General features: G+C 34.8%; 1 protein-coding gene across 2 annotated transcripts; it reads left to right on the plus strand.

Annotated features, from left to right (window-relative positions):
• Positions 1–857: 857 nt before the first annotated feature.
• Positions 858–14618, plus strand: bach1b (BTB and CNC homology 1, basic leucine zipper transcription factor 1 b). 2 transcript variants are annotated; one of them, XM_056467056.1, is made up of 6 exons: positions 858–943; positions 2670–2920; positions 5706–6767; positions 9179–9385; positions 10809–11130; positions 14335–14618. In XM_056467056.1, the coding sequence occupies exons 2-6, from the start codon at positions 2681–2683 to the stop codon at positions 14367–14369; spliced, it is 1866 nt and encodes a 621-aa protein (XP_056323031.1). In that variant the 5' UTR covers positions 858–943; positions 2670–2680; the 3' UTR covers positions 14370–14618. The 2 variants fall into 2 exon arrangements, with proteins under 2 accessions (XP_056323031.1, XP_056323030.1); XM_056467055.1 differs by having other exon boundaries at positions 10809–14618.
• The last annotated feature ends 847 nt before the right edge of the window (positions 14619–15465 follow it).

The raw sequence follows: 15465 nt of genomic DNA on the forward strand, positions 1-15465 counted from the left end.
TTTATTAAAAGGATGAATGAATCTATATGTCAAAATGTAAAAGCATTTAGTTATTTTTCAGTTTTGAGAGTCTAACAGGATATTTGAGATTGTATACTGCTGTATTTACACCCATCACTTTCATATAATTGCTATGTTTAACCATAACATTATACCAGGAAAGAGTTACACAATAAATATGTTTATTTATAAGAATAACCTACTTTTGTAACTATAATAAAAACATACGTTTTCCAAGAAATTATGACAGTGAATAAATTACTTTAAACAACATTTTATATATTAATTTATATATAAATTATATAGGAATTGATTTTACTATCAATTGTTTTTCACATCCAAGTTTTTTAGGGTGTCCAAATGCACAATATTCTAGATCAGGGGGTGTACAAACTCGACCCTGGAGGGCCGGTGTCCTTCTGATTTTAGCTCCAACTTGCTTTTAACACACTTGCAAGGAAGTTTCTAGTATATCTAGTGAGAGATTGATTAGCTGGTTTAGGTGTGTTTGGAGCTAAACTCTTCAGGACACTGGTCCTCCAGGACCGAGTTTAGACACCCTTGTTCTAGATAATACACAGTTAATAACATTTAAGACGTCATTTTTTCTTTTTTTTTAGCCAAAGATTGTCTGTAAAGTTGACTAATCTGCGACTGAGGAGGTTAAATTATGTATGTGTCTGCCAGTACAGTGAAAACCAAGGCGGTCTGTGGAAATACAAGAAAGTCGTGATGTAAATGATTGACGGGACAGAGGCAGCCAATGAAAGGAGGTGAGTGCTTGAGAAGGCGGGACAAAAACAATTTTTGGCCATAAGTCACATGACACCCAAGCGAAACACAAGCGCCTCCTTGTTTTCATAGTTACAAGTGAGCGCTTTAAGCAGCCTGAGTTTAGTATGTAGTATCTAATCCAACTTTTAACTCTCCGGTGATATGACAGGTGAGTAGGCTTCATACGAACGATTGTGGCTTTGTCAGAAAATATGTCGAGACGGACATGCATATATTGAAAATAGATATCTTTAGAGAAGTTTAACTGGTCTTTTTTATAATGTAAAAGGTCTGAAAGGGTTAATTTCGGGTTTGTTTTGTTTCATGCCATACGCATATGAGTTTTAATAATCACGACTATGTAAGCGATAATATTCTTTCATACAAATGTCGATATTTGTTGGATGTATGCTGTAAAAAAACATACCTACCTAGACAGCATTTTTGTACACAATAACCGCGTTCTGATGTTTTGTTACACAACCGTAATGTTCATTTTCATTACATCAAAGGCGCGTCCGTTGTTTTTACTCGACACATATTAGGGAAACGAGTTCAAATGTTTCCGTTTATCAGCATTAAATACGTCAGCTCAACTGTGTGAGGCAACTGGTACCCAAGTTCCTTTAAAAGTCGAGGAGTTAACGTTAGGTGGAAAGGAACAGACGGACAAAATGCTTGCTCATCCTTTATCAGCAAAACCCAATGAGTCAGCAGAGAGCGCGCACTGTCTTGCGCCACACACACACACAAGAGAGCGCACGCACATAAACTCTCATGACTCGACTAGGTCAAATTCTCTGTACACAGCTAAGATAAGGAGCTCCCGTGGGTAAGAACACGTACCTACTGAGTGTTACAAACAGCATTTCTTCCCCAGGGGGTTCTGTTGTTTTTTTTTAAGTTTTTACTTCCCGTTGAGCGAGTGTGAGGGGTATGACGCGGTCAAGTATGCAAGCGCCTTAATAATAACAGGTCGACTGTGATTCGAAGGCAGCAGTGATGGGACAATGCTTCTATAAGTAGAAGTTCATTTAACAAGGAATACATGACATTATGCAACGTAACACAAAACTGGCCAGTTAAAATACAACAAGCTTTGCGTTTTGCTGGGACATGAGTAGAAGTGACATTACTATACAAAAAGAAAGTGTGACTTCATTGTAGTTCCATTCTGGATTTTCCCTTTTCCAGTTCCCGTCTATATCAATAGTCAGTTTCAGAGCAGTACACTTGAATCTGACTTTTAGCCTACTACAGTTAACTGTCTGTTTGAGATTTCAATTATATCCTAAAAATAGCTGTTTTCCCAGTACTGGGTTGCGGCTGGAAGTTGGCGGTTCATTCCGCTGTGGCGCCCCCTGATACATAAGGGACTAAGCCGAAGGAAAATGATTGAATGAATGAATCACAAAAATAAAATGCAAAAGGAAAAAGTTATTTATTTTCTCCCCAGAGAAACCTTTAAAACGTTTTTAAATTAGCTGACAAACCGATTGTGAGCTCTTATTAGGTTAATAGTCTATTGTCTGAACTGTCTACATTAATTTAACTTCTTTTAAAAGCAACTGTGTTTAATAATTTAATTAATGCAAAAAAAAAAAAAAAACGATATTAACCCACCTATAATGATATCCACCAATCAGAGAGTCGGAGAAAGCAAAGCAAATTAGATCTTAATCTCTATGTACTTGAAATATTTATATGCATATTTTCCATTTTTTTATACAGCACTAACAACTGTAAATGAATAGTTTTAAATGGCTGCCATAATGCTTTCTTAATATGTCTAATAAGAGTTACATAGCCAAATATCTTCAGTAAACAAACCATATAGGCTACACTTGGCAGAACCCTTCAACTGAGCTCATGTAAATGTTTTTTTTACTATACAGATTAAATCAAGATGTCGGTGGAAAGCTCAAAGTCATTTAAGTTCACCTTCCAGTCGTCTGTGCACAGTTCACATGTTCTGCAGTGTCTAAATGAGCAGAGGAAGAAAGATCTTCTGTGTGATGTGACTATTGTGGCGGAGAGCCAGAGTTTCCGGGCTCACCGGGCAGTTCTGGCGTCCTGCAGTGACTACTTCAGTGTTCGTGTGTCCACTCATACACCCGAAGGCATTGTCATCAACCTTCCTGATGAGGTAAAGACACAATTAAAGGTTTTGAACAGGGGTGCCCAAACTCAGTGTTGAAGGGCTGGTGTCTTGCATATTTTAGCTCCAACTTCCCTAAAAACACCTATCTGAAAGTTTCTAGTATTCCTAGAAAGAGCTTGATTAGCTGGTTCAGGCGTGTCTAATTGAGGTAGGAACTGAACTCTGCAGGACACCGGCCCCCCAGGACCGAGTTTTGCCACTTTGTCCCATAATTGGGACAGAAATATTTTATGAATAAACGTTCATGAGACAACAGAATCAATAGACCTTTCCCAAGAAGGTGTTTAAATACGTTAAATCCTCGAAAATTTTTAATATCCTCCTGAGACCCGAAGAATTTTTTTTCTTTTTTTTTCTTTGAATTCCTACATCCTTTGGGGTAAAAATTCTACAATTTAGAGTTTTTACATTTTGTTTTTATTTTTAATTTTACAGCATGTCCTCTGTAGTGGACCACAGGACCATTTTAGTTCAAAACAACCACCACTCAGACAACAAAACTGTACAGGATATGGCTGTAAAGGGATAATAATCCAATATTAATGTAACAAAAACTAAACAAAAGCCATTTTTTCCTTTTGTATTGAAATTCCTGAAACAGTTTAGTCTGAAAGAGAGCCGAACTCAAAAAAACAAAAGGTGATGTTAATCCGAAACAAATTTAACATAAAAGTGCTTTAAAACTGATTGTCATTCTCTAATTGTCTTTAATTCTCTAATTGTCTGATTGTCAGACTCAAAATCAGAGTCTCCCTCAACTTTTATAAAGAATCCTCTCTTCTTTAGTTCTACCCCTACAACATGCAGTCATTAATGACATTAAGATGGTCCTGGTGTCCACTATAGTGGTTATTTAAAAAAGGATGATATTTTGAAACACAAACAAGTTAACAGTTTTGAAAGCAAAATTTATTGTTCCTGACACTTTAATAAACAATTATATATATGTAATAATAATAGTAAAAAAAAAACATTTAAAACAGCAAAATTTTACGTGCCCATAAAATATGCCTTTTTGTATGTCAGCCATTTTGGATGCAGTGAAAGAAGTAGTTCCTAGCATGCCAGCCAATCAAATGACATATCACTAGAAATGGATGTCCTCTGAACAGTACAACAGGACTTGACAGAGTAGCTCAAAAACTTCAAAGAAAATTCATGAAAATGCAATGTCCCCTACAGAGGACACAAGTCAATGGGCGGGGTCTCAGGAGGATATTTAGATTTTCATTTTTAAACTTATTCGTTGTATATATGCCACATACATTTCAAAATTGAGCAAAAATGTATTATTTTTTTCAACCATTAGAATTACAATGGAATATGTAGATACAAATTCAAACATTAGATAAACATATATTACTATTAAATAGATAATAGTAGTTTTTCATTAGTACTAGTATTTATTTTTTAAACACTAGTATCCTTTATAACTTACTAGTAACAATTCTCATTTTACTAGTCAGTTTTGCTTTTTTACTCGTCTTGTTACGACTAGTCCAAATGGAAGAGTAGAGTTCAATAAAACATTTTACTAGTTAAATAAAATAGTTTTCTAGTAACATTTCAATCAAGTACTAGTATTTAATAAATGTGTACTAGTGTCTTTTAAAAAAAGTTTTAGTATCTATATAATAAGTATTAGTATCTAATTAATAAGCACTAGTATCTTATGATTAAGTACTAGTACCTAATGATTATTAACGAGTAGTACATAAAAATATGTACTAGTCCCAGCTGGAATACATACTAGTCAAAACTAAATAGTTGATATCTCAATGACAGATTCCATAGAAATCAATAGAAACATTTTAAATTTGTTACTAGTAACAACAGAATAGTTAATAGTCACTATTAAAATAAGTACTAGTATTTAATAAATAATAACTTGTATCTATTTAATAAGTACTAGTATCTAATGAATAAGTACTAGTACCAATTTAATAGATACTAATAGGTATCTAAAGCATAAGTATTAGTATCTAATAAATAAAAACAAGTATCTATTTAAAAAGTATAAGTACCTAATGAATAAGTACTAGTATCTATTTAATAGGTACTAGAATTTAATGAACGAGTACTAATATCTAATAAAAAGCACTGGTATATTTTTAAAAAGCACTAGTATCTAAATAATAGGCACTAGTATCTGATGAATAAGCACTAGTAACTAATGAATAAGCACTAGTATCTAATGAATAAGCATTAGTACTTAATGGAAAGGATACTAGTATCTAAAAAATAAGTACTAGTAACATGAAAATAGATACTTGTGCAGTCAATTTACCTTATTCTCCGCATACGAGCGCGTGCAGCCATTTGAATCATTTTGGCTCAAAACTTCCGGTTTCATTCACTTCCATTAATTTTTAGATGTTAAAAACAGCTCGTTTTGCTGCTTGATGATGCAAACTGATATTTTCTTATTATATTATTCTATTTTGTCTGTATAATCATGCAAACGCTTGTTTGTAGAGCAAGTAGGCAAGTAGTTTGACTGTTTTCTGCCGTTTATTATTCCTAGTTATTTCTCCTATATTCCTTCCTATTTCTCCAACTGAATCGGAAGTTCTAAAACAAATGCAAAAACGAGCACACTTACGCATTGGAAAATAAGGTCAATAGATTAAATGTCGAAATGGCTTGCCATAGCATATATTCATATATGGCATATATACAGTGACATAAGATTCAAGATCAAGGAAAAAAATAGTTTCTCAATTCATGAGCTCTTTAAAACCTTTTGATTTGTTTTTATTTTTCATTTCAGATTACCTCAGAGGGATTTGAACCCTTGCTGGATTTCGCCTACACCTCAAAACTCCTCTTCACCAAAGAGAACGTGCTGGAAATCCGCAACTGTGCCTCCGTTCTCGGCTTTAAAAACTTGGACAAAGCCTGCTTTGATTTCCTGCTCCCCAAGTTCTTTGACAGCAACAGAGGTACATCAAAAGTCCAGAGGAAATGCTGCAAAACCAAATGTTGCAAAACACGAGGAGCTGAGCTCAACTCCAATAACGCCTCTGATGAAGACAAATCACCAATTCAGCCCTCACAGCTTCAGCCTAAACGCAAAGAGCCATACTGTCCTCCTTCAGTGGCCATTGAGGATGTGGGAAAAAGCTTTAACAGTGTGAGAGACACAGATTACTCCCTCCTGTGCCCCAAATACCGCAAGTTTCAGATCGCTTGTGGGAAGGAGCGATCCTGTCTGGATGTCTGCGGCTCCACACCTATGTCTCTTGACAAAACCGACAACTGTTCCTTAAACTGCTTTCCCTGCACGAGCAACAAAACACCAATCACTGAGGATGATGATTCTCTGCTGCCTGAGTGTTCTCCACTAAACCCTGACCCTTGTACAGACCAGCCCTCATTTCCAGCCTGTAATGAATCAGCACAATCTATCTGTGACTCAGGAGACTCGGATAAACCGGGAATGTCGCCTCAATCAGGATTGGACCACACTGAGAAAGCAGACATGGAGTTCAGAGAAGACCAAAGCAATGGGGAGAGGAGTACAGAGGAAATAGAGGTGGCCAGACAGCTCACGTTCTGGCCGGATTCTGGTCCGCTTTCTCCTTCTGGCCTGGGTTTGGTGGACAAACCCTCTGGTCTCAACTGTCTGAAAAGCTGTTACCTGGATCCCCGAGCAGTGGAGTGTCCGTTTATGCTGAACTTTGGTGCGGTGGGTGCTCAACTTCATGATGGAGAAGGGGGATCTGTGTCACAGGGCAGTCCGTATGTACAGTCTAACCAGTCAGGAGAGGACTCTGATAGTTTCGACACGGAGGGAGACAGCGAGTCTTACAGCAGTGAACGAGTGCGTGAGGTGAGGACTGCTGCTGTTTATTAGTGCAGCTCAAATCATAAAGATGTGTTTTTGTGTTTTTTAAATGATACGTCAAATTTAACAGTTTGTTGAGGAAAAGTTTGTCTTTTTAATTGATCAAAATATCTGTTTTGATAGACAAAAAATACATTATAGAATGAGCATGATGAGGAATTAGTTTTGTTTAGTTTTCAATTTAAACACACACACACACACACACGCACACACACACACACACACATACATACATATATATATATATATATATATATATATATATATATATATATATATATATATATATATATATATATATACAGTTGAAGTCAGAATTATTAGCCCCCTTTGAATTTTTTTCTTTTCTAAATATTTCCCAAATGATGTTTAACAGAGCAAAAACGATTTCACAGTATGTCTGATAATGTTTTTTCTTCTGGAGATGTTTTTTATTTTGGCTAGAATAAAAGCAGTTAATTTTTTAAAAGCCATTTTAAGCTCAAAATTATTAGCCCCTTTAAGCTAATTTTTTTCAGATAGTCTACAGAACGAACTATCGCTATACAATAATTTGCCTAATTACCCTAACCTGCCTAGTTAACCTAATTAACCTAGTTAAGTCTTTAAATGTCACTTTAAGCTTTACAGAAGTGTCTTGAAAAATATCTAGTCAAATATTATTTACTGTCATCATGGCAAAGATAAAATAAATCAGTTATTAGAAATGAGTTATTAAAACTATTATGTGTAGAAATGTGTTGAAAAAAATCTCTTCATTAAAAAGAAATTGGAGAAAAAATAAACAGGGGGGCTAATAATTCTGACTTTAACTGTATATAATTTTGACCTAATTGAAAGATCAAATGTGACTTTTTATTAGTGTTGTTATTTGTATGTTTCTTTTTGTATAATGTATGATTATTAAGAAATGGTAATGACTGTTAATTATAAATTAGCCATTATATATACAGCCAATGCTGATGAAATGGCATTAACCTCTTAAGGCCCAATGTGTTTTTTACATGCATTTTTTATTTCTCTTTGCTATTTGGGCTTATTAGAACCGAATTAGAATAAAAACCTAAATATCATCTTTTGATATGATGTACTTTTAGATAAAAATGATGTCCATATATGTGGACTCGTGGTCCGAATTTACATAAAACACTTTTTCCTGAATTTTTTAAAATGCATATTTATCATAGAACTTGCTTTGACTATCAGAGAGTAAAATCAATATTTTTGCCCATTTTGAACAGTTAAAAATAGTGCTTGGGACATTTCATATGCAGGATGACACTGTAAGTCTGTAACAAAATATAAAACATTCAAAGTATTTTAAATAGCCACTTAAGAGCTAAAATGTGCTAGAGGTTATAACAAAATAAATATTGACAGAATTTGATAACAATCATAATGAATACTGATGTAATGAAAATACAATTTCTTACTATTGTTATTTTAAGTTGTTGTTATTGTAGGAATTATCCAGCAATACAGCACTTTATTTACTGGCCTAATTAATAAAAATGATTTCATTTTGTAGTAATGAGAAGAACAAATATTGGAAGTTCAAATATTGGTCCCACCAGAAAGTGCATATTATTATCAACTAGGCATGTGCCGGTATATGATTTTGACGGTATGATAACCTTGGATAAACACATCACGGTTTCATGATATTATTTTTACTGCTCTAAAATATATTCTTTTTAAATGTCTGGGCAAAAACAAAACAAAAATCTCCTTTGAACATAATATATATTATTTTGAGAAACATTTATAGTATTTTGGAGCAGTAAACATGTCAGGCTAAATAATTCAAATGAATCATTGACTTCTGCTGTCTTCATTAGTTTCAAAAATACTGATTTATTTAGAATTTAAAATTGCACCTTCTGAGATCTGCTGGAGATACTGTTTTCCTAAAAAAAAATCTTATATATACCCTGTAGGAACGATATAGCAGAAAATTTTGGCAGTATTAAAACCTTGACTTTTCCAAACTGCGCTATACCTTGAAAACGGTTATCGTCCCATGCTTATTACCAATGTCTCGTTTAGTCTCTAGAACTTTGTAGGTGGATCAGCAAGCAAAACCCTGGCACCTGTGCACCTGATTTGTTAACTATTGGTGAACTTTGTAGCATTTAGTGTCTATTGAGCAGGCCAGACCTGTACAATCCACTCCTGATAATGACTCATCAGTCCCACATTAAGGTCAAAGTCTGTTTGTCCTGAACGACAACCTTAATGAAAGCATTCATCCATTTATCTGTGACTGAACACGGAGCGGATAAAGCTGACATAATAGTGTTTTGAGTATCAACAGACCTGCAGCCATGACTGGGCAGGAATAATCATATTTATGTAGTGGATGATGTAATGTTTTGATTTCTCCTGTTTACCTCCAGATGGCGCTGCCGCTCTCTGTGGATCAGATCGTGTGTCTGAGCAGAAATGACTTCCAGCAGATGCTGAAGCAGCAGAGTTTGAGCCGCGAGCAGCTCGATGCTGTTCATGACATCCGCAGACGCAGCAAAAACCGCATCGCTGCTCGCCGCTGCCGCAAGCGCAAACTCGACTGCATACACAACCTGGAGTGTGAAATCGAGAAACTGGTGAGGGTTTTTGTCTGATAAAAGCTCAAACTGCTCGAAAACGTTATCTTTTCAGCTTGTATATCAGTGAATTTAACAATATTTCACCCCAAATAAAAAATTATTAATTAGAGATGATTTTTTCTATTGATTTTATACTTGTAGTATTTGTAGTAATTATAGTCATTTAAGTATAACGTGTTAAATTAATACAGTGGTATTAAATGGTATTAAAAATCATACAATATTTAAAATTATATTGTTACAAATGATAATAAAAGAGGTATGCTAGGTTTATTGTTATTAAAATAATATCTAAATAAAATGACTAAGAAAATCAACAAAGAACATGTAAATGAATTCTGTAAATAAAAAGGCTTATTTATTGACTGTCTTAGTCATATCACTTTAAAATAACAAACACTGTACACTACTCTATATTAGGGTAAAACACTCCCTTTTTAATTAATTAATTAATTTGTGAATGCATTTTTGTACTTTTATTTTGATTGTCTTTTATTTATTTAGTTTTAATTTCCGAAAAGAATCTTCATTGCACCAGTTTGCAATGATAATAAAGCTTGTTAACAAGTTTTTAATGATTAATGAAGGAATTATATTATTGCTTTATTTAATCTTCATTTACAAGTATCAGGTTATTTACAGCTGCTGTATATTTCTGTCCGTTCGCATTCCGTCCCTCTGTGCCTACTGATGGCATAGTTGCAAACTGCTGTTACATCTAAAAACACGGTCTTAATACCTTAATACCGCTGTGCCACCACATGCGGCGTTAATGGTCATTTTGAAGTGTCACCCACTGTATCTATTGTTTACGTATAGTTGTTATAGTATTTTGCTATATTTTCATTTTATATTTTATTGTTACTTGTTTTTTAGCTGAAATATGACCTGGACAGGTTTTTTCATACAGTCAAAAAGTATGAATATTGTGAGATTTATGTTTTGAACTGCATATAAAAGGATGGTCAAACTTTCATCTGTTTGCATTACAGTTTTAACACAAACTAATACAGTAATAAACTAAAAAACTATTAATTTAAAAAAATCTTTACATTTTAATATTTCATAAGTCTGAAATTGTGCTAAAAACAGTATATGCTAAATCTGGGATTCCAATTTGTTTCAATCTCCCCCTATTATTAAAATGATTAGCCAAATCAAATACAAATGATTTATAGTAATAATCTTTACTTGTTATATTTATGACTGACAAAATATGAATCATGTTATGTTCATAAGTTTATTCTGTCCATGTTAATGTGCCCCTATTGTTTGTACTGATTGATGTAAACCGACTGTAGGAGACAAAAAAGCAACCATTTCTTTAGTATAATCATCATAATACTTTAAAATACCTATTAAAAAGATTTCCATCTGTATGTTTTATATTATATATTTGTATTATGTTTGTTTTCTGCAGCGATGCGAGCGAGAGAAGCTGACCACTGAAAGGATCAAGTTGAATCAGTTGAAGCTGAAGGCCTGGCAGAGTTACTCGGGCCTGTACGAGCAGGTGTGTGCCGAAGCGGCCCTCAGACCAGAGCAGCTGCAGGTGCTGGCCAAATATTCCTCTCCAGACTGTCCGCTGTCTGCCCTCCTGTACCCTGACACCACACAGTCCTCCGGCTCCGGAGACCAAACACCCGTCAGATCCTCAATGGAAAACACTGCACAGTCCAATTCACACAAGCTGTTACCTCAGTCTCATCCTAGTCCCGCCGACGCCTCTGCTTTTGACAAGAGTGAGTGCAGTTCAATGGTCAAACAGGCCACAGAGCTTCTCATCAGCAGACCTGAAACAGACAAATAGCAAATGATGCATGTCGGACCACAGAAAATCACTTTATACTTTTCCAAGGTGCATTTACAGTGCCTTCCACTGATATTGGCATGCCTGGCAATTATGAGCAAAGAATGCTGTGATAAATCAAAATATTTTGTACTTATGTACTTACAAAACTTAAATTTTTTTGCTCAAAATATTAACATAAGGGGGCATCACGGTAGCTCAGTGGTTAGCACTGTCACCTCACAGCAAGAAGGTCAATGGTTCGAGTCCCGGCTGGGTCAGTTGGCATTTCTGTGTGGAGTTTGAATGTTCTCCTCGTATTTGTGAGGGTTTCCTCCAGGTGCTCCGGTTTCCTCCACAGTTCAAAGACATGCACTATAGGTGAATTGAATAAACTAAATTGGCCGTAGTGTATGTGTGTGAATGTGAGAGTGTATGGGTGTTTCCCAGTACTGGGTTGTGGCTGGAAGGGTATCTGCTGTGTAAAATAAATCCTGGATAAGTTGGTGGTTCATTCCGCTGTGGCGACCCCTGATGAATGGGACTAAGCCGAAGGAAAATGAATGAATGAATATTAACATAAAAACTAAAGGAATCTTTGTTTTTGGATGAAGGTGTTTAAATGTGAGACTTTAATCACAATGCCGGTCTCATTTTTCTGCTAATTATATTTGGGCAACCAAAACAAAGAACCACACCACCATTCATTCATTCATTCATTCATTCATTCATTCATTTATTTTCCTTCAACTTAGTCCCTGGTTTATCAGGGGTTAACTACACCACCAAGAAAAGAAAAGAAAAAGCGCTGTGGGAGTTTTACAAGTAAATTTCCATAGACATAATAATAAAATTGAGACCTGATTAAAATAAAAAAAGACCTAGAACACAATACTTCAATGAATTTGAGACTTTTTAAGATTCTGAAAAAAATTCAGATTTAATTTTTTTTAACTTTTTTTTTATTTTTTAAGTCCCCAAGAAATCAAAACGAACCATATGATTTTGTTAGCTCACATTGCCAGTTTTGTGGTGAACAATTCATCTGTGCATGTCATTAAGAGCAAAAAAATGGTTTGCCCTTTTAATCTTTAATTGAAATCTGTAAAAGCGCTTTTTCTGTTAATTTGTCAGATTACGTATATTTTATCAAAAGGGCATTTTCTAACATATTTAACCCACGCCCCTCCAACTGTCAGTTTTGACAACAAACAGAAATGGTGAGCATGAGGAGTCTGTTAGGTCTAATAACTCACCGAAACCCTTTTCCCGATCTTTCTGAATGAAATGCCTACTTTACTACATCCAATCAGCTTGCAGTAGGAAAAACAAGCCACGCCCACTGTTGTGTAATTTAATATCCCTTTCTCTAGGACCTGCATCACAACACGGAAAAAAATAATGTCACAGCTTTCATGGGGACTTTAAGACCCAGAGAGTAGAGGCTTTTTTTTTTATCGAAACCATTCCAAACAATTTGTGGTTATATCATATTAACATTTTGGAGATTTCTGTAAATCTCCAGCTGTGAATTCTTGGTCGATTTTTTTGGGGGGCAAATAATCGAGAACATTTTCATGCAAATTTTGCCACTAAACCCATTTGTAGTCAATCTCCAGCACATTCTTTCAGATGGAGCAGCATTTACTACACAGAGAAATAGTTCACTAACAAGCTACGCAAAACTTTGTTCCAAATCTAAATCCATTTAATCAGACAATTGAGGTAGTATTTCTCAATGAACTACAGCTCTGTGTAGTAAATGCTGCAGGTGAAATGACCACATATAACATGTTTTTACTCCAAACTTACTAACTTCAGTCGAGTGTTTGAAATAATCCTTCTGTGAGATGATTTAGTGATTATTACTCACTCTGAGCCAATGAAAGCAACAGAATCTTCTGTTTATAAAACAACTATGGGGATTTCCTGGGTTTCTTCTTTGTGGGTGTTTGGAGTTTCGGCGTGAGAGCGCCCTCTGGCTGTCAGAGGAGAAATACCAATACAAACCATTTGAGTTTAAAACTAATCTATATGAGTGCTGTATACTTACTCCATTTAAGTTGAAGTAATGAGGTTTTTAGTTAACTCATTACCTTCAACACAGAGTTCAAAACTCTTTTCAAATGAGTAGAGTTAACTTTCAGTCAATTTTGAGTTAACTACACTCATTTCATTTGATAAAGTTGACTGTTGGGTTTTACAGTGTATGTGAAACTGGAGGTCATTGTTGAACAATTTCCTCTTCCTCATCAGTCGTGTACACTAAGTAAAACATCAACCTACTCATCTATTTATCAAAGATATTTGTTTTTTGATAAAAATGTGCATTTGTTTGTTCTCAATGAGAGCAGAGTTCATATTCTGAGCAAAATATCCGAAGGTTAAACACTAAAAAAACGCAACAGTCTTTGCTCATAATTATTAATCAAGGCTGCCAATATTAGTGGAGGACACTGTATGAATAAGTGACATCACTACTGCCCTCACAGGTCGTACGTCTTATTTTATATATGTATTTTTTTATTTAGCATTCAGTTTGTGTTTGTCAGTGTTCAATGAAGTATTCCTTTATCTTAAATGATCATATTATCTAACACATAAAGTTGAAGTCAGAATTATTAGCTCTCCTGAATTATTATCCCCCCTGTATATTTTTTCCCCTTAATTTCTGTTTAACGGAAACATTATTTATTATATTTTCTACACATTTCTAAACATAATAGTTTTAATGACTAACAACTGATTTCTTTTATCCTTGCCATGACGACAGTACTTGATATTTTATTGGTAAAATTGGTAATTGGTAAAAAGTGTTGCTTAAGGGGGCTAATAATATTGACCTTAAAATGGTGTTTAAAAAATTAAAAACTGCTTTTATTTTAGACAAAATAAAAGAAATAAGGCATTCTCCAGATGAAAAAATATGGAAATACTGTAAAAGATTCATGGCTCTGTTAAACATCATTTAGGAAATACTTGAAAAAGACAAAAAAAGGAGGGCTAATAATTCTGACTTTAACTGTATATAACGCACATGTCCCCAAACGTCCTCTTATCTTTATGAAATCAGCTCAATTTACAGGATTGTTTTTGGACTCAGAGCACAACAAACCTCATCATACAACTCAATAAAGACAGCTCTTTTTCTTCTCAGGGGACGTAATGCTAGTGGACCACACTGTGCTGTAGTCTGTGCCACTCAGATAAAGAAGAGACCAGTGAATCTCAGGTGTTCAGAAGTGCACTAATGTTGATTTTTTTCCATCAGTTGTGGCAGCAGGGGAATCCAACAGTCAATTGTAAGCAAGAAATAATAATAATTAATTGTGTATGTAGCCTTTTTCTAATTTTGTGTGGTTATATATTGATTTTGTGCTAACATTTTGCATGGGACCAAATGATATTCTTTTAGTAAAAAAAACAAAAGGTTGTTGATAAATGAATTATAAATATTTGTACATTTGAAATAAACTTCTTTTTATTCTTAAGAATAACAGCACAAGGTTTTTACTGTTCGTTCTCTTTTATTGTTATGTTTTTGACGTCTCGTGCTGGGTGGGCAAACAGCCTCATACACACAGACGTGACGGGAATATATATTGAATATAAATATATTATATTAATTATATAATAAATATACTATATAATATTAAACTACATAAAATAATTAAAAGGACAAACGCTGGACGTTTTGGCCATGGGGGGTGGTTAGTAGCAAGTAACATGCTATTGGATAATCTTGGATGAACTTGGATAATAAGAAGCTTACCACCACTAGAGCTGTGTCTCAAATGGTACACTATACACTATGCACTCATGCACTATGTACTTATGCACTTACACACTCAACAGCATAGTATATGTATCTAGTGTCGTCCCAAATGGAGCACTAATGTTTTTTTACTAAGCGGAAATTCAAACCGTTTCCCTGATGACGTTTGGCAGTTGCCAAATCAGTGAAATAATTGACCAAACTATCAAATAATACTTGCCATGAGTATAACAGCATTCACCATCGGGAGACGCTATAATCACTCTCGTAGGAAAATTTTGCTTTCACCATCCAAAATAAATAAAGTTATCCAACATGAGCGGCCGATAGCTCCGCCCCTTCCGCTATGTGAGCAAAGCAGCGGTTGTTGAGTGGGTGAAGTGTCCAACAGTCCACACTTCATCTTATCGGCTGAATGAGTGCATCATCCGGGTAATTAAAGTGCACTTATTATTTTTAGAGTTTTCAGTGTGAGCATACTTCTTACACTATTTATACTACAAAATGGCGTAG

Source organism: Danio aesculapii, chromosome 10, assembly GCF_903798145.1.
Source record: "Danio aesculapii chromosome 10, fDanAes4.1, whole genome shotgun sequence".
In the NCBI taxonomy this organism is placed as follows: Eukaryota; Metazoa; Chordata; class Actinopteri; order Cypriniformes; family Danionidae; genus Danio; species Danio aesculapii.